Below are 19483 nucleotides of genomic sequence, written 5' to 3'. Positions count from 1 at the left end.
ATCTGAAGGGGTTAAAATATTTTGCAGCCACGAGCTGTGCTAATGCAGCGTTGTTCGTGGCTGCAAAACCCCGGGGAATGAAGGTAAAGTAGGTCAATGACCTATATTTACATTCATTTGCGGTGAGGCGCCCTCTGCTGGTTGTCCCTAGGTCGTGGTAACTTTCCTAGAAAGCTCCCAGGCTCGAGTTCATAAGAAGCGCCCTCTGCTGGTTGTCCTCATATTCTATGTGTACATATTTATTCTACCTATTCTAATGTAAGCTGTCAGTGTGATTTTACTGTACACTGCGCTGAATTGCCGGCTTTTCTCTCTAACACCGCTGCGTATTTCTCGCAAGTCACACTGCTGGTCCGTGTGTAATCCGTATTTTTCTGGCTTCCATAGACTTTCATTGGCGTTTTTTTTGCGCAATACGGTGACAAACGCAGCATGCTGCGATTTTCTACGGCCGTAGAAAGCCGTATAATACTGATCAGTGAAATACGGCAGATAGGAGCAGGGGCATAGAGAATAATTGGGACGTTTGTTAGGCGTGTTTTACGGACGTATTTTATGCGCTCTTACGTCCGTAAAACTCGCTAGTGTGACGCCGGCCTAAGCCAAAACCAGGAGTGGGTGATAAATGCAGAAGTGGTGACGTGTTTCTATTATACTTTTATGATTGTTCCACTCCTGGTTTTGGCTTATGAATGCTGATGCCAAATACTGAACGTGTGAAAGTGGCCTTAGGCTTTATTCACACATCATTATTTGTTCCGTATTTCATCAGTATTTCCATACCAAAAATAGGAGTGTCTCGAAAAAACACAGAACAGGAGTCAATCTTTCAATCATAGTTTTTCTCTGTAAGTTCCTCTCCTGATATTGGATTACAAACACTGATGCAAAATACTGACCAAATACTGTATGGAGTTTTCCTGTTGCCTCAGTTGTCTTGTGCTATGTACTGCCGCGACCAGTGATTGGCTGCAGCAGTTTTTGGTGGCACATGACACGTCATTGCTGTAGCCAAGTACACAACATACTATAATAGGTTTTACCCTTTGTTCAGCAACTTCTGATGTGGCTGCAGTGACACGTGTATGTTCCCATTGTTTCACACAACGTCTTTTTCTTGCAGATATCTGTATAATTTACGCTGGCATTGTTTCGGGGACCAGCAGTTGATGTGATGCCAGGCGTGATTGCTTGGGCATTGTTCTGAGGAAGCGTCTGTGCCATGTCAATATAGCCACAAGACAGCCATGAAGTTAAAATCCAGTATCTGCATATCTGCCGCCCTGGTGAGCCTGGCCCTGTATGCCTTACTGCACTATGATGGGAAGCATAAGGTGAGTTACTGGGATGTGCCGTATTCGGGAGTCTAACCCTACAGTAATCGGGCGGCGGTACAACTCTATAAACTCTACCCCACAGCAGAGATCATAAGGTGGGAGACTCAAACTATCCACAACAGTGCCCCCCTACATCTTCTATTGGTGCAAGGAGGCAGACATGGGACAAGGGGGCGCGGGACAAAGTTCTAGAAGTAATGATAGTATCTTACCGTAGCGGTGTGCAAAACCAATCATCCAGAAATGATGGGTAACACAAATGGTCATAGGTCACTGATGATTTTCAGATCCCTTAAAACAGAATGATGGTTGTCAGTAGTGAATCCCCCATATACAGTACACACGACGCACACTGACGACACTGCACTGCCATATATATGACAGCTGACACCCTGCGGTATTGCCTCCAACCGGTTTTGGAACAGATCGTGACCGATTAACTTCTTAAATACTGCTGTCAATTGCAACAGTGTTATCTAAGTGATTTAAAAGGGGGTTAAAAGACCCCCTTTGTTACCATTGGACCCCCGCAATCGGAATCTCAGGAGCCGATAGTTGCCAAGGTACCCTGAGGTCACCTAATCAGCTTAGGGTACAGTGGCCTGTAAGATCCAGCTAAAAGCAGCATCTAACACGTTCTGTCAGTGAGACACTGACAGGACTCATGCACTGCAATACCCGGGTGCTGCAGTGCATGAGACCAGCGATCAGAGTAAAAAATACACATGTCCAATTGTTGGACAAAGTAAAATAAGGGTATGTTCACACAATGCAGATTTAGTGCAGAACTGCAGCAGATTTTTCTGCAGCAGAAACGCTGCAGAACTGCACTGTGATCACAGTAAATCAATGTGAAAAAAAAAAAGCTGTGCACATGGTGCAGAAAAATCTGCGCAGAAACGCTGCAGATTTCAAAGAAGTGCATGTCACTTCTTTTGTGCAGTTCTGCAGCGTTTCTGCACCCCTCCATAATAGAAATCTGCAGGTGCGTTTTTGATGCGTTTTTTGTGCAGATTTGTGCTCAAAAAACGCATAAAAAACGCATCAAAAACGCACCTGCAGATTCTGCCAGGAGATGCAGATTTAGTGCAGAACTGCAGCAGATTTTTCTGCACCAAATCTGTCGTGTGCACACAGCCTAAAAGTGAAATAAAATGTTTGTTTTTCTTAAAAAAAAAAAAAAAAAAAGTGTTTACAAATCAAGAAATCCAGATTTGCAACTAAAAAGGCAGCCTTTGTGTTAAAAGAAAAATAAACAAAAATACACATAAATGGTATTACCACATTCGGAATGACCTGACCTATAAAACTTTCACACTATTTATTCCATATGGCGAACACTGTAAAAAGAAGTCATAAAAAATGACGGTAAAAAAAAAGCTACGTATTAAAACAACAAGCCGTCCTGCAAAAAGCAAGCCCTAATATGGCTCATCCGGAAAAAAAATAGTTACAGCTCTCAGAATATGGCGATGAAAAAATATTTTTTTTATAAAAAAGCATTTTTACATTTTGACAGCAGCAAAACATGAAAGCCAGATATAAATCTGGTATCGCTGTAATCGCACCAACCCGAAGAATAAAGCCGTCTAATCAATTGTACCACACTGTGACCCGTGCAAAAATAAAAATAACTACTCTTGCACTGCTATCTATTTGTTCATTCCACCTCACAATAATCGGAACAAGGCTCCGCTCACATGTATCCTGCACTCTACGCTGAGCACTTACGTCGAGGTTTCCGTGTAAAGTCCCAAAATTGTGATTCAGACAAAACCCTTATGGAACCACTCGCTTATGAGACAGATGGAGTCACTTTGGACTGGTCTGTGTTCTGGCAGTGTCCCATCATTTTAGTGTTTTTAGCAAACCAGTGTGGGTGATCACAGGTCTGTGCACGCCTGATAAGATGGATACTACCAGATACTAAACGGAAGTTCCTCCATATGTCTCATTATAGTGAGAGGATCCGTCTGGGGTATTGTCTGAATCACATTTTTGTGAGATTTACATGGAAACCCAGACAAAACCAGCCCAAACTCAGGTCCGTCAACTGTCACTTGAAAAATATAGGGGGTTCCCACTCTACTGTCAGAACAAAGACTGTGGAAAAACGACACTGCTCCAACATAAAATCCAGTGAATTCTGCGCTCCCAAATCCAAATGCCCCCCTCTTTCTGAGTGAGAAATTGCTAAGTAAACTGGAGTCCTGTTTCACCTTTTAACCTTTGTGTAACTGATAAATTTGCAGCTAATAAAAAAAGAGACATTTTAGTGGTAAAAATGTAATTTTTATTTCCATGTCCCAATGTTTTAAAATTCTGTGATGTAGCTGTGTGGGTTGAAAATACTCACTACACCCCCAGATGAATTCCTTAGGCAATGAAGTGTTCAATATGGGGTCACCTGGGGAAGTTCTGCTGTTCTGGCACGTCAGGGGCTCTGCTAATGGACCCCACAATCTATCCAAATGGAATCGGTAGCCTAAAAGCCAAGTCGGACTCCTTCCCATCCAATCCCTGCCATGTGCTCAAACAGTAGTGTAGACCTACAAATGGGGTATTGCCACGTTCCGTATAAATTGCAAAACAAATTATGCTGTCGTTTTTCTCCTACTACCCCTTGTGTAAATTATAAATTTGATGCTAAAACAGTATTTAGTTGTTCTCCCATCTAAATGCTATAAAGTTTAATGAATCGCCTGTAGGTAGTACACCCCTAAACGAATTCCTTGAGGGGTCTAGTTTCCACAATGAGGTCACTTGTGGGGGTTTCTGCTGTTTTTGTTATGACAGGGGCTCTCCAAATGCAACAATCTATTCCAGACAAATAGCTCTTTCCTTTCCGAGCCCTGCCATGTGCCCAAACAGCAGTTTTTGACCACATATGGAGTATTATCATGTTTGGGAGAAATTGGGTAACACATTTTGGGGGTTGTTTTATCCTTTTATTTATTGTGAAAATTACAAATTTGGGGCTTAAACAACATTGTCGTGAACAAAATTTAACATTTTCAATATGACGATCTAATGTTATCAAATTCTGTGTCTTATTTGTGGGTTCAAATCCTACTATACCCCTGGATAAAACCCTTGAGGGCTATAGTTTCCAAATTGATGTCAGTTGTGGGGGGTTTCTGTTGTTTTGGTACCTCAGGGGCTTTGCAAATGCGACATGGTGCCTGCAATCTATTTCAACCAAATTTGTGTTCCAAAATTCAAATGGTGCTCCTTCTGTACCAAGCCCTGCCGTCTGTCTAAACCGAGGTTTCTGACCACATGTGGGGTATCGACACACTCAGAAGAAACCAGGTAACACATTTAGGGGTCCATTTTGTCGTGCTATTCTGTGTTTAAAAAAAAAGGGGGGGGGGGGTCTAAAGCAACATTTTCAAGGTAAAAGGTTTTTGTTCTTTTATTTTTTCATTCCACTTTTTATTAATTCCTGTGAAGCACCTCAAAGGGTAAACCTTTTGCTAACATCAATTTTGAAGTATTTGAGGGGTGCAGTTTTTAAAATGGTGTAACTTTTGGGGAATTTCCAATATATAGGCTCCTCCAAAGTCTTTTTAAAATCTGAATAGGTCCCTAAAGAAACAGGTTTTGTAAATTTCTCTAAAAAAATGAGAAATTGCTGCTAAACTTTTAACCCTTCTAACATCCTAACAGTGTAAAATGATGTTCGGGCCCCACATACTTGCCCCATCCGATATATTGGATGCATCTCCGTGTGAGGTCATGACGTCACTGACACTGCTCGCTCCCGATAAGGAAGCGCGCCGCGGTGAATAAGAAATTGAAAGAACCATTTTTCCACCCCTCTGAAACAATTGTGATAATCTAGGTTCCTGTGTACACTGACCTGTTATTGTGTGTGCTTGCCTGCACGGCTAATTGCAAAAAAAATACATGCTGCCGCCTTCTTGCAGCTTGGTTCAGTATTCTTATGCATTGGCTTAGTTAGTTCAGACAATTGCGCACCCGGCTCTAGACAAGACGCCTCGCTGATTGCTGCTTGATAAATGTATAAAATCTCTCGAAACAATGGTGACCGGCTGTATTTCTATGTTACCAAGCCTTCTTCATAGCAGGAGACCCCAATCTGTGGCTCGTGGCATTAGCACCAGGGTTATCAAACCGGTATGGAGAGGGTGTCTCAAGATGGTGACTTTTGTCTTGGGAGTTTAGGGATAAATGAAGTAATCTGGAGGTAGCATTGCTTGTTGGGAGTGGAGCAGTATGTCACTACGGGGTCTTCAGTGGGTCTGGATGTGGCCTTCCACCCTATCTCAGAGCTGAATGCGGTTGTCCAGGTAAATAAGGTTGGGGCCACTGCTGTATAGTGCCCATCGCTGGTATTCCTGCATCCTCCAGTTGTACTAGAGCCTCAATACTTTTATAGACACGTAATGGCGTCCTGTATATGATACTCAGTCTTACAACTATATCTCCTATAGGTCCGGGTTAAATCAGTCTTTGATTTTCTACGACTTGCACCAAAACAACTGTACAAACTGGATGCCGTCTGGCCCAGGAACCCCGAGTTGATTACAGGCGTGCCCTACGACGTGGCTGTGGATCATCTGAACTCATTGGTCTACGTAGCTCAGGTATTCCTTACCTTCTGTTATTTATTAGGAAATGACTGCGGGAACAAGTAAAGAGCAATAGGGTGTTATCCAAATCACAGCGTTAAGTAAAAGGCGGCACCGCTCGCCTCATGTGGTTGTGTGAGGCCCAACACTGTAAAGGTCTTATAGGTAGATCTGGGCTGCTGCAGGTACAAAGGTTGGCGACACCAATGTAGGAGTAAAACATTTCGGAAGTTGTGCGTGACCCGCGATTTATCCTTTATTGGATAGAATACCAGCAAGTCACCCACAACTTCCCGATTGTTCTACTATTTATGGTATTTTTATTGACTCTGTCTATAATACATAAGAAGAATGCGCAGGAAGAGTGACCGGTTGTGAATTTTTGCGTAACTTTTTTTTACTGAATGCACTTTATATCCTTCGTAATAACAATCCCTGAGATTTTACAGAGAATTAACAGAGCATTCCCATCATATATACACCATGTTCCAAATTATTATGCAAATTATATTTTTCTCGGATTTTCCTAAATGGTCGGTGCAAATGACAGTCAGTCTAATAAAAGTCATCACCCGTTGGATTATACATCGAATTTTATTGAAGAAACCTCCCAATGATAACAGTATAATCTCCAAAATAAATAAAAACTCAAAATGCACTGTTCCAAATTATTAGGCACAGTAGAATTTCTATACATTTGATATGTTTTAACCCCTTAGCGACCGCCGATACGCCTTTTAACGGCGGCCGCTAAGGGTACTTAAACCACAGCGCCGTTAATTAACGGCGCTGTGGAAAAAGTGTATAGCGCCCCCCACAGGCCGATTTTCTCCGGGGTCTCGGCTGCCGAGGGTAGCCGAGACCCCAGAGAACATGATTCGGGGGGTTTTTAACCCTCCCCGCATTTGCGATCGCCGGTAATTAACCGTTTACCGGCGATCGCAAAAAAAAAAAAAAAAAGCGATCTCTTTTTAATTTCTCTGTCCTCCGATGTGATCGCACATCGGAGGACAGAGAAAAGGGGTCCCAGGTGGCCCCCCAATACTCACCTAGCTCCCCCGATGCTCCTCGTGTCTCCCGGTGGGCGCCGCCATCTTCAAAATGGCGGGCGCATGCGCAGTGCGCCCGCCGGCCGGCACCGGGAGAATCTTTGGGGTCTCGGCTGCCTGGGGTAGCCGAGACCCCAAAGAGCATGATCGGGGGTCGGTTTTAGCGACCCCTGTTTTGCGATCGCCGGTAATTAACTGTTTACCGGCGACCGCAAAAAAAAAAAAAAAAAAAAAAAAAGTAAAGTGTAATTCTCTGTCCTCTGATGTGATCGCACATCAGAGGACAGAGAAATAGGGGGATTCGGGGACCCTAGCATACTCACCTAGGTCCCTGGATCCTCTTGCTGCTCCTCCTGGCCGCCGGCAGAAGAACATGGCGGACGCATGCCCAGTGCGCCCGCCATCTGTCTCCATCTGCCGGCCGGCAGGAGAACAGCGGTTAGGGCTAAAATTAGGGTTAGGGTTAGGGTTAGGGGTAGGGTTAGGGTTAGGGGTAGGGTTAGGGTTAGGGATAGGGTTAGGGGTAGGTTAGGGTTAGGGGTAGGGTTAGGGGTAGGGTTAGGGGTAGGGTTAGGGGTAGGGTAGGGTTAGGTTAGGGGTAGGGTTAGGGGTAGGGGTAGGGTTAGGGTAGGGTTAGGGCTAGGGTTAGGTTAGGGGTAGGGTTACGGCTAGGGTTAGGTTAGGGGTAGGGTTAGGTTAGGGGTAGGGTTAGGTTAGGGGTAGGGTTGGGGCTAAATTTAGGGTTAGGGTTGGGGCTAAATTTAGGGTTAGGGTTGGGGCTAAATTTAGGGTTAGGCTTCTTTCACACTTACGTCGGTACGGGGCCGTCGCAATGCGTCGGCCCGACATACCGACGCACGTTGTGAAAATTGTGCACAACGTGGGCAGCAGCTGTAGTTTTTCAACGCATCCGCTGCCCAATCTATGTCCTGGGGAGGAGGGGGCGGAGTTACGGCCACGCATGCGCGGTCAGAAATGGCGGATGCGACGTACAAAAAAACGTTTCATTGAACGTTTTTTTGTGCCGACGCTCCGCCAAAACACAACTGATCCAGTGCACGACGGACGCGACGTGTGGCCATCCGTCACGATCCGTCGGCAATACTATGGGCAAAAAACGCATCCTGCGGGCACATTTGCAGGATCCGTTTCTTGTCCAAAACGACGGATTGCGACGGAATGCCAAACAACGCAAGTGTGAAAGTAGCCTTAGGGTTAGGGTTGGGGCTAAAGTTAGGGCTAGGGTTGGGGCTAAAGTTAGGGTTAGAGCTGGGATTAGGTTTAGGGTTTGGATTAGGGTTGGTATTAGGGTTAGGGTTGGCATTAGGGTTACGCTTGGGATTAGGGTTAGGTTTGGGATTAGGGTTAAGGTTAGGGTTGTGATTAGGGGTGTATTGGGATTAGGGTTAGGTTTGAGGTTAGGGTTGAGATTAGGATTAGGGGTGTGTTGGATTTAGGGTTTTGATTAGGGTTATGGTTAGGGTTGACATTAGGGTTGTTTTGGGGTAAGGGTTGTGATTATGGTTAGGGTTAGTGATTAGGATTATGGATCAGGTTGGGATTAGGGTTAGGGGTTGGAGCTAGAATTGGGGGGTTTCCACTGTTTAGGTACATCAGGGGGTCTCCAAACACGACAGCCAATTTTGCGCTCAAAAAGTCAAATGGTGCTCCCTCCCTTCTGAGCTCTGCCGTGCGCCCAAACAGTGGGTTACCCCCACATATGGGGCATCAGCGTACTCGGGATAAATTGGACAACTACTTCTGGGGTCCAATTTCTCTTGTTACCCTTGTGAAAATAAAAACTTGGGGGCTACAAAATCTTTTTTGTGAAAAAAAAAAAATATTTTTTATTTTCACGACTCTGCATTCTAAACTTCTGTGAAGCACTTGGGCATTCAAAGTTCTCACCACACATCTAGATAAGTTCCTTGGGGGGTCTAGTTTCCAAAATGGGGTCACTTGTGGGGGGTTACTACAGTTTAGGTATATCAGGGGCTCTGCAATCGCAACATAATGCCCACAGACCATTCTATCAAAGTCTGCATTCCAAAAAGGCGCTCCTTCCCTTCCGAGCTCTGCCGTGCGCCCAAACAGTGGTTTACCCCCACATATGGCACATCAGCGTACTCGGGATAAATTGGACAACAACTATTGCAGTCCAATTTCTCCTGTTACCCTTGTGAAAATAAAAACTTGGGGGGCTACAAAATCTTTTTTGTGAAAAAAAAAAAATATTTTTTATTTTCACGACTCTGCATTCTAAACTTCTGTGAAGCACTTGGGCATTCAAAGTTCTCACCACACATCTAGATAAGTTCCTTGGGGGGTCTAGTTTCCAAAATGGGGTCACTTGTGGGGGGTTACTACAGTTTAGGTATATCAGGGGCTCTGCAATCGCAACATAATGCCCACAGACCATTCTATCAAAGTCTGCATTCCAAAAAGGCGCTCCTTCCCTTCCGAGCTCTGCCGTGCGCCCAAACAGTGGTTTACCCCCACATATGGCACATCAGCGTACTCGGGATAAATTGGACAACAACTATTGCAGTCCAATTTCTCCTGTTACCCTTGTGAAAATAAAAACTTGGGGGGCTACAAAATCTTTTTTGTGAAAAAAAAAAAATATTTTTTATTTTCACGACTCTGCATTCTAAACTTCTGTGAAGCACTTGGGCATTCAAAGTTCTCACCACACATCTAGATAAGTTCCTTGGGGGGTCTAGTTTCCAAAATGGGGTCACTTGTGGAGGGTTTCTACTGGTTAGGTACATCAGGGGCTCTGCAAATGCAACATAATACCCGCAGACCATTCTATCAAAGTCTGCATTCCAAAACGGCGCTCCTTCCTTCCGAGCTCTGCCGTGCGCCCAAACAGTGGTTTACCCCCACATATGGGGTACCAGCATACTCAAGACAAATTGGACAACAACTTTTGGGGTCCAATTTCTCTTGTTACCCTTGTAAAAATAAAAACTTGGGGGCTACAATATCTTTTTTGTGGAAAAAAAAAATATTTTTTATTTTTACGGCTCTGCATTATAAACTTCTGTGAAGCACTTGGGCATTCAAGGTTCTCACCACACATCTAGATAAGTTCCATGGGGGGTCTAGTTTCCAAAATGGGGTCACTTGTGGGGGATTTCTACTGTTTAGGCACATCAGGGGCTCTCCAAACGCGACATGGCGTCCGATCTCAATTCCAGCCAATTCTACATTGAAAAAGTAAAACGGCACTCCTTCTCTTCCAAGCTCTGCGGTGCGCCCTAACAGTGGTTTACCCCCACATATTGGGTATCAGCGTACTCAGGAGAAATTGCACAACAACTTTTGTGGTCTAATTTCTGCTGTTACCCTTGTGAAAATAAAAATTTGTGGGCAAAAAGATCATTTTTGTGTAAACAAAAGCGATTTTTTTATTTTCACGGCTCTACGTTATAAACTTCTGTGAAGCACTTGGGGGTTCAAAGTGCTCGCCACACATCTAGATAAGTTCCTTAAGGGGTCTAGTTTCCAAAATGGTGTCACTTGTGGGGGGTTTCCACTGTTTAGGCACATCAGGGGCTCTCTAAACGTGACATGGCGTCCGATCTCAATTCCAGCCAATTCTGCATTGAAAAAGTCAAACGGCGCTCCTTCACTTCTAAGTTCTGCGGTGCGCCCTAACAGTGGTTTACCCCCACATATGGGGTATTGGCGTATTCAGGAGAAATTGCATAACAAAATTTATGGTTACATTTCTGTTTTTACACTTGTGAAAATAAAAAAAATGGTTCTGAATTAAGATGTTTGCAAAAAAAAGTTAAATGTTCATTTTTTCCTTCCACATTGTTTCAGTTCCTGTGAAGCACGTAAAGGGTTAATAAACTTCTTGAATGTGGTTTTGAGAACCTTGAGGGGTGTAGTTTTTAGAATGGTGTCACACTTCATTATTTTCTATCATATAGACCCCTCAAAATGACTTCAAATGTGATGTGGTCCCTAAAAAAAAATGGTGTTGTAAAAATGAGAAATTGCTGGTCAACTTTTAACCCTTATAACTCCCTAACAAAAAAAAATTTTGTTTCCAAAATTGTGCTGATGTAAAGTAGACATGTGGGAAATGTTATTTATTAACTATTTTTCGTGACATATCTCTCTGATTTAAGGGCATAAAAATACAAAGTTTGAAAATTGCAAAATTTTAAAAATTTTCGCCATATTTCCGTTTTTTTCATAAATAATCGCAAGTAATATCGAAGAAATGTTACCACTAACATGAAGTACAATATGCCACGAAAAAACAATCTCAGAATCAGCGGGATCCGTTGAAGAGTTCCAGAGTTATAACCTCATAAAGTGACAGTGGTCAGAATTGCAAAAATTGGCTCGGTCATTAAGTACCAAATTGGCTCTGTCACTAAGGGGTTAAAGAACTGAAAATGCTCATTTGTGGAATTTGCAGCATTAGGAGGTCACATTCACTGAACAAAAAAGCTATTTAACTCCAAAACCTCCTAACAGGCCAAGTTACATGATAACATAGGAACCCTTCTTTGATATCACCTTCACAATTCTTGCATCCATTCAACTTGTGAGTTTTTGGAGAGTTTCTGCTTGTACGTCTTTGCATGAAGTCAGAATAGCTTCCCAGAGCTGCTGTTTTGATGTGAACGGCCTCCCACCCTCATAGATCTTTTGCTTGATGATACTCCAGTGGTTCTCTATAGGATTGAGGTCAAGGGAGGATGGTGGCCACACCATGAGATTATCTCCTTTTATGCCCATAGCAGCCAATGACTCAGAGGTATTCTTTGCAGCATGAGATGGTGCATTGTCATGCATGAAGATGATTTTGCTCCTGAAGGCGCGTTTCTGCTGTTTATACCATGGAAGAAAGTTGTCAGTCAGAAACTTTATATACTTTGCAGAGGTCATTTTCGCACCTTCCGGAACCTTAGAACATCCTACCAGCTGTTTCCCCATAATTCCGGCCCAAAGCATGACTCCTCCACCTCCTTGCTGACGTCGCAGCCTTGTTGGGACATGGTGGCCATCCATCAACCATCCACTACTCCATCCATCTGGACCATCCAGGGTTGCTCGACACTCATCAGTAAACAAGACTGTTTGAAAATTAGTCTTCATGTATGTCTGGGCCCACTGCAACCGTTTCTGCTTGTGAACACTGTTTAGGGGTGGCCAAATAGTAGGTTTATGCACCACAGCAAGCCTTTGAAGGATCCTACACCTTGAAGTTCGAGGGACTCCAGAGGCACCAGCATCTTAAAATAACTGCTGCTATGTAATGGTATTTTGGCAGCTGCTCTCTTAATCCAATGAATTTGTCTGGCAGAAACCTTCCTCATTATGCCTTTATCTGCATGAACACGTCTGTGCTCTGTTTCAGTTACAAATCTCACAGTATGATGATCACTCTTAGGTTATGTGCACATGTTGTGGATTTTCTGCGGATCCGCAGCGTTTTTTGAGGTGCAGAAACGCTGCAGATCCGCAATTGATTTACAGTACAATGTAAATCAATGAGAAAAAAAAATGCTGTGCACACTTTGCGGAAAATCCGTTGCGGAAACACTGCGGTTTAAAAGAAGTAGCATGTCACTTCTTTTTTGTGAATCTGAAGCGTTTTTTGTACCCATTCCATTATAGAAAACCGCAGGGGTAAAAAACGCAGCAAATCCACAAGAAAACGCACAAACGCTGCGGAAGCGCACAAAAAACGTTACAAATCAGCAAGTGCGTTTTCTGCCAGGAGAGGCAGAATCCGCACCAGAAATTCCTAAGCCAATCCGCAACGTGTGCACATAGCTTAAGTTTTCGTGAAATATCTAATGTTTTCATCCCTTGACCAAGTCATTGCACTATTTAACGCTTTTCAGCAGCTGAGAGATCCTTTTTATTACCCATATTGCTTGAAACCTGTGGCCTGCTTAATAATGTGGAACATCATTTTTAAGTAGTTTTCCTTTAATTACAATCACCTGGAAAACTTATTATCACATGTGTTTAAGATTGATTTCAGTGATCCATTGAGCCCTGAGATACAATACCATCCATGAGTTTATTTGAAAAACAAAACAATTAAATCTTTGACACTTAAATCCAACTTGCACAATAATTTGGAACACTGAGATATATATATATATATATATATATATATATATATATATATATATATCGTATATACTCGAGTATAAGTCGAGATTTTCAGCCCATTTTTTGGGGCTGAAAGTCCCCCCCTCGGCTTATACTCGAGTCATACCCGGGGGTCGGCAGGGGAGGGGGAGCGGGGGCTGTGTAGTTATACTTACCTGCTCCGGCGCGGTCCCTGCTTCTCCTGGCACTGCATCTTCTTCCTGTATTGAGCAGTCACATGGCACCGCTCACTACAGAAATGAATATGCGGCTCCACCTCCCATAGAGGTGGAGCTGCATATTCATGACTGAAAATGAGCGGTAACTGTGACCGCTCAATACAGGAAGAAGATGCAGCGCCGGGAGAAGCAGGGACCGCGCCGGAGCAGGTAAGTATACGGGGAGCGCAGCGCTGCGCGATATTTACCTGCTCCTCCCTCCGGTGCGGCTCCGTCTCCAACGTCTTCTGGCAGTGACGCTCAGGTTAGAGGGCGCGGTGACGTAGTCAGTGCGCGCCCTCTGCTGAGCGTCAGTGCTGGAGATGGAGCTGCACGAGGACAGAACAGGTAAATATTGAAAGCGCCGGCATCCTGAGCAAGAGAGGTGAGTATGTGATTTTTTTTTTTTTTTATTATTGCAGCAGCAGCATTCTATATGGCACAGCTTGATAAGGAGCAACTATGGGGCCATAATCAACGGTGCAGAGCATTCTATATGGGGCACAGCTTTATAAGGAGCATCTATGGGGCCATAATCAACGGTGCAGAGCATTCTATATGGGGCACAGCTTTATATGGGGCCATAATGAACGGTGCCGAGCATTATATGTGGGGCACAGCTTTATATGGAGCATCTGTGGGGCCATAATGAACGGTATGGAGCATCTATTTTTATTTTTGAAATTCACAGGTAGCTGCTGCATTTCCTACCCTAGGCTTATTCTCGAGTCAATAAGTTTTCCCAGTTTTTTGTGGCAAAATTAGGGGGGTCGGCTTATACTCAGGTCGGCTTATACTCAAGTATATTACGGTGTATGTGTGTGTATATATATATATATATATATATATATATATATATATAATGTCAAAATTGGAACAGCATCACGTATTACCGCAGTTGTCGTGCAGCGCTTTCCCAACCAATGTTCAAATGGCTTCCAATAATAGAGATAATAATATCCTTTCTCAAGCTTGATACCATATCCGAAATGTTGCCACGCCGTTCAGGCATTAAAGCCTGTTTTTCTCTATCTCTCTCTCTCTCTGTTATGATACGGTGGTCTAGGAGCAACATGGAACGAGCTCTGAAGGAAGTGTTAACTGTACTGACCGCAGTCCCTAAGCTCAACACAACACTAGAAGTAGCCGTGGAATGCTCCTAATTCTCCCTAGGCATCTCGTCACAGCCTAAGAGCTAACTACCCCTAAAGATAGAAGCAGGAAAGCTATCCTGCCTCAGAGAAAATCCCCAAAGGATAGATTAGCCCCCCACAAATAATGACTGTGAGTGGAGAGGGAAAAGACATACACAGAATGAAACCAGGATGAGCACAGGAGGCCAGTCTAACTAAATAGATAGGACAGGATGGAATACTGTGCGGTCAGTATAAAACACTACAAAAATCCACGCAGAGTTTACAAAAAATCTCCACACCTCACTAAAGGTGTGGAGGGCAAATCTGCCTCCCAGAGCTTCCAGCAAGACGGAATTAATTCACACTGATAAGCTGGACAAACATAGAAAGCACAGAATGGATAAGTCCACAATCTATGGACAGAAAAGGGCAAGCAAAAACTTAGCTTAGCTGAACTGGTCAGGATAACAGGGAACTCCAGAGATGTGAATCCAACCAGGAACCATTTACAAGTGGCACTGGCTGAAGATAGAGCCAGACTTAGGGTATGTGCACATGTTCAGGATTGCATCAGGATTTGGTCAGGATTTTTCATCAGTATTTGTAGCCAAAACCAGGAGTGGGTGATAAATGCAGAAGTGGTGCATATGTTTCTATTATACTTTTCCTCTAATTGTTCCACTCGTGGTTTTGGCTACAAATACTGATGAAAAATCCTGACCAAATCCTGATGCAATCCTGAACTTGTGCACATACCATTAAATAGCCGAGCAGAAGAGACGATAAGTGGAGGCAGCTGATGACAGCTAACTCCAAGGAGCAGCCATACCACTAGAAACCACAAGAGGGAGCCCAAGAGCAGAACTCACAAAAGTGCCACTTACAACCACCGGAGAGAGCCCAAGAGCGGAATTCACAACACTCTCTCTCTCTGAGGTATGCCTCATCAAAAGTTCATTTGTGCAATCATCAGCCTTCCGAAAGTGTTTGCGACCATCAGTTGTGTTTTGGTAATCCGTTTCATACAGTGCTGGGCCCTATTGCAAAATTTTTCTCAGTCGGAATATGGCAATAACCACTCAGATTAATAAAGAGCAATCACAGTCCATCATTACTTTAAGACGTGAAGGTCAGTCAGTCCTAAAAATTGTTAGAACACTTTTTTTTTTTTAATCAAGTACTTTTTATTAGGGCATATATCAAAAATATAATACAGTCTGACACAAACTTCAGACAGATTCCAAAATTACAAAGCAGATTGATACATTTTCATTTAACATGAACTAGCCTGCTAGAACCTTGAAGGTATCCAAAAGTGCATTCATGAACACAATCATTTTCTGGGATTAAATGGACTATATGAGGATTGCCTGAGGAAAGCGAGAACAAGAATTACCTTCTGCTGAGGATAAGCTCATCCGAGTTATTAGCCTGAGAAACGTCACTATTACAGCGCCTCAGATAAGAGCACTCATAAATGGTGCACAGACATCAAGTAGCAGAGAGATTTCAACATCAACTGTCCATAGGAAACTGTGAGAAGTAGACCATTATGGTCGTATTGCGTCAAAGTAGCGACTACTGACGACCACAAACGAGAAGAAACTTGTTTGGGACAAGCACAGAAGGATTGGATATGAGATCATTGGAAATCTGCACTGTGGTCTGATGGCTCAACATTAGAGATTTTTGGTACCATTCACCATGTATTTGTGAGAAAATTGAGAAGATGGTTTCTACAAATGTGGCACTTTTGTGAAGTGTGGAGGGTGAGGTGTGATGGTGTGAGGTCCTCTGTTGCTTACACTGTTGGTGATATATTCCAAATTCATGGCAAATTTACCCAGTATGGCTACCACAGCATTCTGCAACTATATGCTTTCCCATATGGTTTGCATTTAGTGGGACATTAACCCAAAACACAACCTGGGGCTATATAAGGAATATGTGACCAACAAGGGTGGATGGAGGCTGCGTCCGATCACATGGCCTCCGCAATCACCCAAACTCAACCCATTTGAGGTGTTTTGGGATGAGTTGGACCGTAAAGTGAACAAGTGCTCAGCACCTCTGGGAACTCCTTCAACACTGATGGGAAGCCATTAAAGTGACTACCTGATGGAGCTGCGGGAGGGAATGCCAAGGCAGTAAAAAGTCTGAATCTAAGGTTTAACACATATTCTGGTTTGTTTTACATGTACTTCTTTACTCATTGCTTCTGATATAGATTATTCTTTATAAATTGCCACTATTGCCTAGATTAGTAATAATTATATATCATGCTAGGTTGCACATTTCTGTTATCAACTGAGCAGAATATTGTGAAAACTACAATTCAGCACAGAAACTTCTAGTCTATCACAGAAGGACAAAACTTATCAGTGTGAGAATGTTGATCTTTTAGGCATAAAAAGATCCTGGGAATTGTTTCTGCAAACCTGACTGTGTAATGTGCAGTATTATTTTGGATTAGACATGCCTCATGCCAGTGTGCCAGAATTTTTACTTAAATACTGCACCTTTTATCTTTTATCTATCCCTTTTTAATTGAAACTTTCATCCTAAATAAATTACCATTTTAATCAAATCGCCTGGATCTTTGCTAGGAAATGCAGATTTTACCCACATGTATGCCCTTGTGGTTTTGCTGCCTTTTGTCTGAATCTATGATGTGCACACTGCAATAGGAACAAGGAAAATGGGACTATCCCGATTGGGCAGTTTTCTGTTATGTTATGTTCACAATGATTCCAATTTGATCATACAGTCGCCTCTGGTAGCGGGGTCGTTGTACCATGGATACCTTTGGTCACCTGACGGATCCCACTGACTTTCATAGGGGTCGGTCAGGTACCACTGATATGTCCGTCATTAATCCTGTGCTGTTTTATATGCACAATGAGTGGCTCCTCCAACTAGGATGAAGGTGAAGCCTTAGGGATCAGTCCGATCAGCGTATTTTGTCATTATGTTGGCCATGTACACAACCATGTGCAAGTTCACACAAGTGGTTTTCTACGCAGACCGGTGGTCCATGTAGAAGATTATTGCAGCATGCACTCGTCTTGTCCATTTTAGAGCGTGATTTTTAACAATGGCCACCTGAGCCCAGCCTAAGGCTAGGTTCCCATTGCGTTAATGGGTTAACGCTAACGGGCAGCGTTGCACGGCGAAAATGTCGCAATTAACGCCGTGCAACAGGTCCGTTAGCGCACCCATTGACAGCAATGTTATTTCTGCCTATAGCGCATCGCTAGCACGTGCCATTTTCGGCACGCGCTAGCAATGTGCCGTTCTTTTGTGATGGACCTTGGACACTGCTTGCAGCGTCCAAGGCGCGTCCAAGGTCTGTCCCTCGCTAGCGCAGATCGGGGATCTGCGCTAGCGGGGACAGCGAACGCGGACCAAAAAGAAACATTGCGTTAGCGCAATCGGCTAGCGCTATGCGCTTAACAGATTGCCCTAACGCAATGGAAACCTAGCCTAAGTCTGTCACAGATACCTGCTGGTGTCCTCTCCTTGGTGCAGCACTCACAGGTTGTCGACAACAAATAAAGGGAATATATCCCCTGTATTATTTATATCATCACCCATATTATTTGTAAGAATTAAAACCAGATAGTGGAACGTATTTATTTATTTTTTTTTCATTTTATTGTATACTCTTTACATGACTCTAGGGCGGCCATCATGCCTGTTCTCCTCTATACAACTAGAAAACAGTAAATTATGATTAGTGAGCAGTCTTTTTCCTAAGGCTCTAAAGGAATATTCCCAACATCCTAATCCTGCCCCATGGGTCCTGGTTACGTCCCGCTGTAATTCTCGTTTTCGCCTTGGTGCTGCTCAGCTGTGTTCGTGCAAGAAGAGCGCAGCAGACGCACCTGGGAAATATAGGTTTTGGAGGGGACACTTGTGGTGCTGGATGGGACATTTTACCATTCTTCCTTGGCAAACGTGGCAGAGCCATGGGTGCAGATATGAGAGGGCGTTGGGTGAACCTGCAGACATGTTTGGTGCTGTTTATGGAGGAAAGAGGACATGTTTCTGTACACCTGGACCTCTCTCTCCTCTGTAAAAGGAAGAGACCTGACAGAAGCCTGTCCACCTTGGACAGAGCATGACACCAGTATATTCTATTACCTTATAAATAATCACAAAATGACAACTTATTTCCATATTGTCACATTGTGTCAATCACCTTAGAGAGGGGATAACGTGTCCAAGGTGCTGGTGTTTACAGAGGAAGGATACTTCGAAACCGCCTGGAAGACGAACACGCTTGACATGCCCCATGGTATATTCGCTCTGATTGAGGAGGAGCAGTTGAAGTCCCTCTGGATAACGGACGTAGGGCAAGGTAACGGCACAATTTATTTAGTACATATTTGGGAAAATTACTATTTTTCTGTGTAGAACACCCAGTTCCGACTAATAAAGCCCATTTCCTCATGCCCTTGGAGGGATCTTTCTAACATCCCAATCATGCCCTGTCAAACCAGATTTTAACATTCATGGATCGTTAGAATTCGTGCTATGTAGCCAAAATGACTATGAATTTTTACCCCATTAGTTCTATTACGTACCACAGAGCGAGCTCCTGCAATTAGATGGTACATGCGTTGTTCTGCCATTCTCATTGCTCAGTGTGAGCATGTGTCAGTCATAAGCACTTTCTCTGCATTAGTATTATTTTTTTTTGTATCATTAGTGATGTATTAGTGATGAGTGAGCGTGGTCAGATAATGTGTTATCTGAGCATTCTCAAGTGCTAACAGAGTGTCTTCGGCCTGCTCGAATACTATGTTCCAGTCCCCGCGGCTGCATGTCTCGCAGCTGGTCGACAACCACAACACATGCGGGGACTACCTGTTTGTTAGACAACCGCTGCATGTGTTGAGGCTTTTGAACATCGGTGAGGCATGGAAGCGCTGGGACTCAAACATATTATTCGAGCACGCTGAAGACACTCAGCACATGAGCATGGAGGAGAACACGTTATCTGAGCTCGCTCGC

General features: G+C 43.6%; 1 protein-coding gene across 4 annotated transcripts in view; it reads left to right on the top strand.

Annotated features, from left to right (window-relative positions):
- The window catches only part of NHLRC3 (NHL repeat containing 3), a 54182-nt gene that overhangs the window by 15907 nt on the left and 18792 nt on the right, over positions 1-19483 (top strand). For all 4 annotated transcript variants that reach the window (XM_069758927.1, XM_069758925.1, XM_069758926.1 and 1 more), the window contains exons 2-4: positions 1124-1334; positions 5795-5947; positions 18674-18827. In XM_069758927.1, coding sequence (XP_069615028.1) covers positions 1248-1334; positions 5795-5947; positions 18674-18827 — 394 coding nt within the window. In that variant the 5' untranslated portion in view covers positions 1124-1247. The remainder of the gene's footprint in view (positions 1-1123; positions 1335-5794; positions 5948-18673; positions 18828-19483) is intronic.

The sequence above is a fragment of the Ranitomeya imitator genome, chromosome 3, assembly GCF_032444005.1.
Source record: "Ranitomeya imitator isolate aRanImi1 chromosome 3, aRanImi1.pri, whole genome shotgun sequence".
In the NCBI taxonomy this organism is placed as follows: domain Eukaryota; kingdom Metazoa; phylum Chordata; class Amphibia; order Anura; family Dendrobatidae; genus Ranitomeya; species Ranitomeya imitator.
The sequence above is the reverse complement of the archived record's forward strand: the minus strand, read 5'-3'. Positions and strand labels throughout refer to the sequence as shown.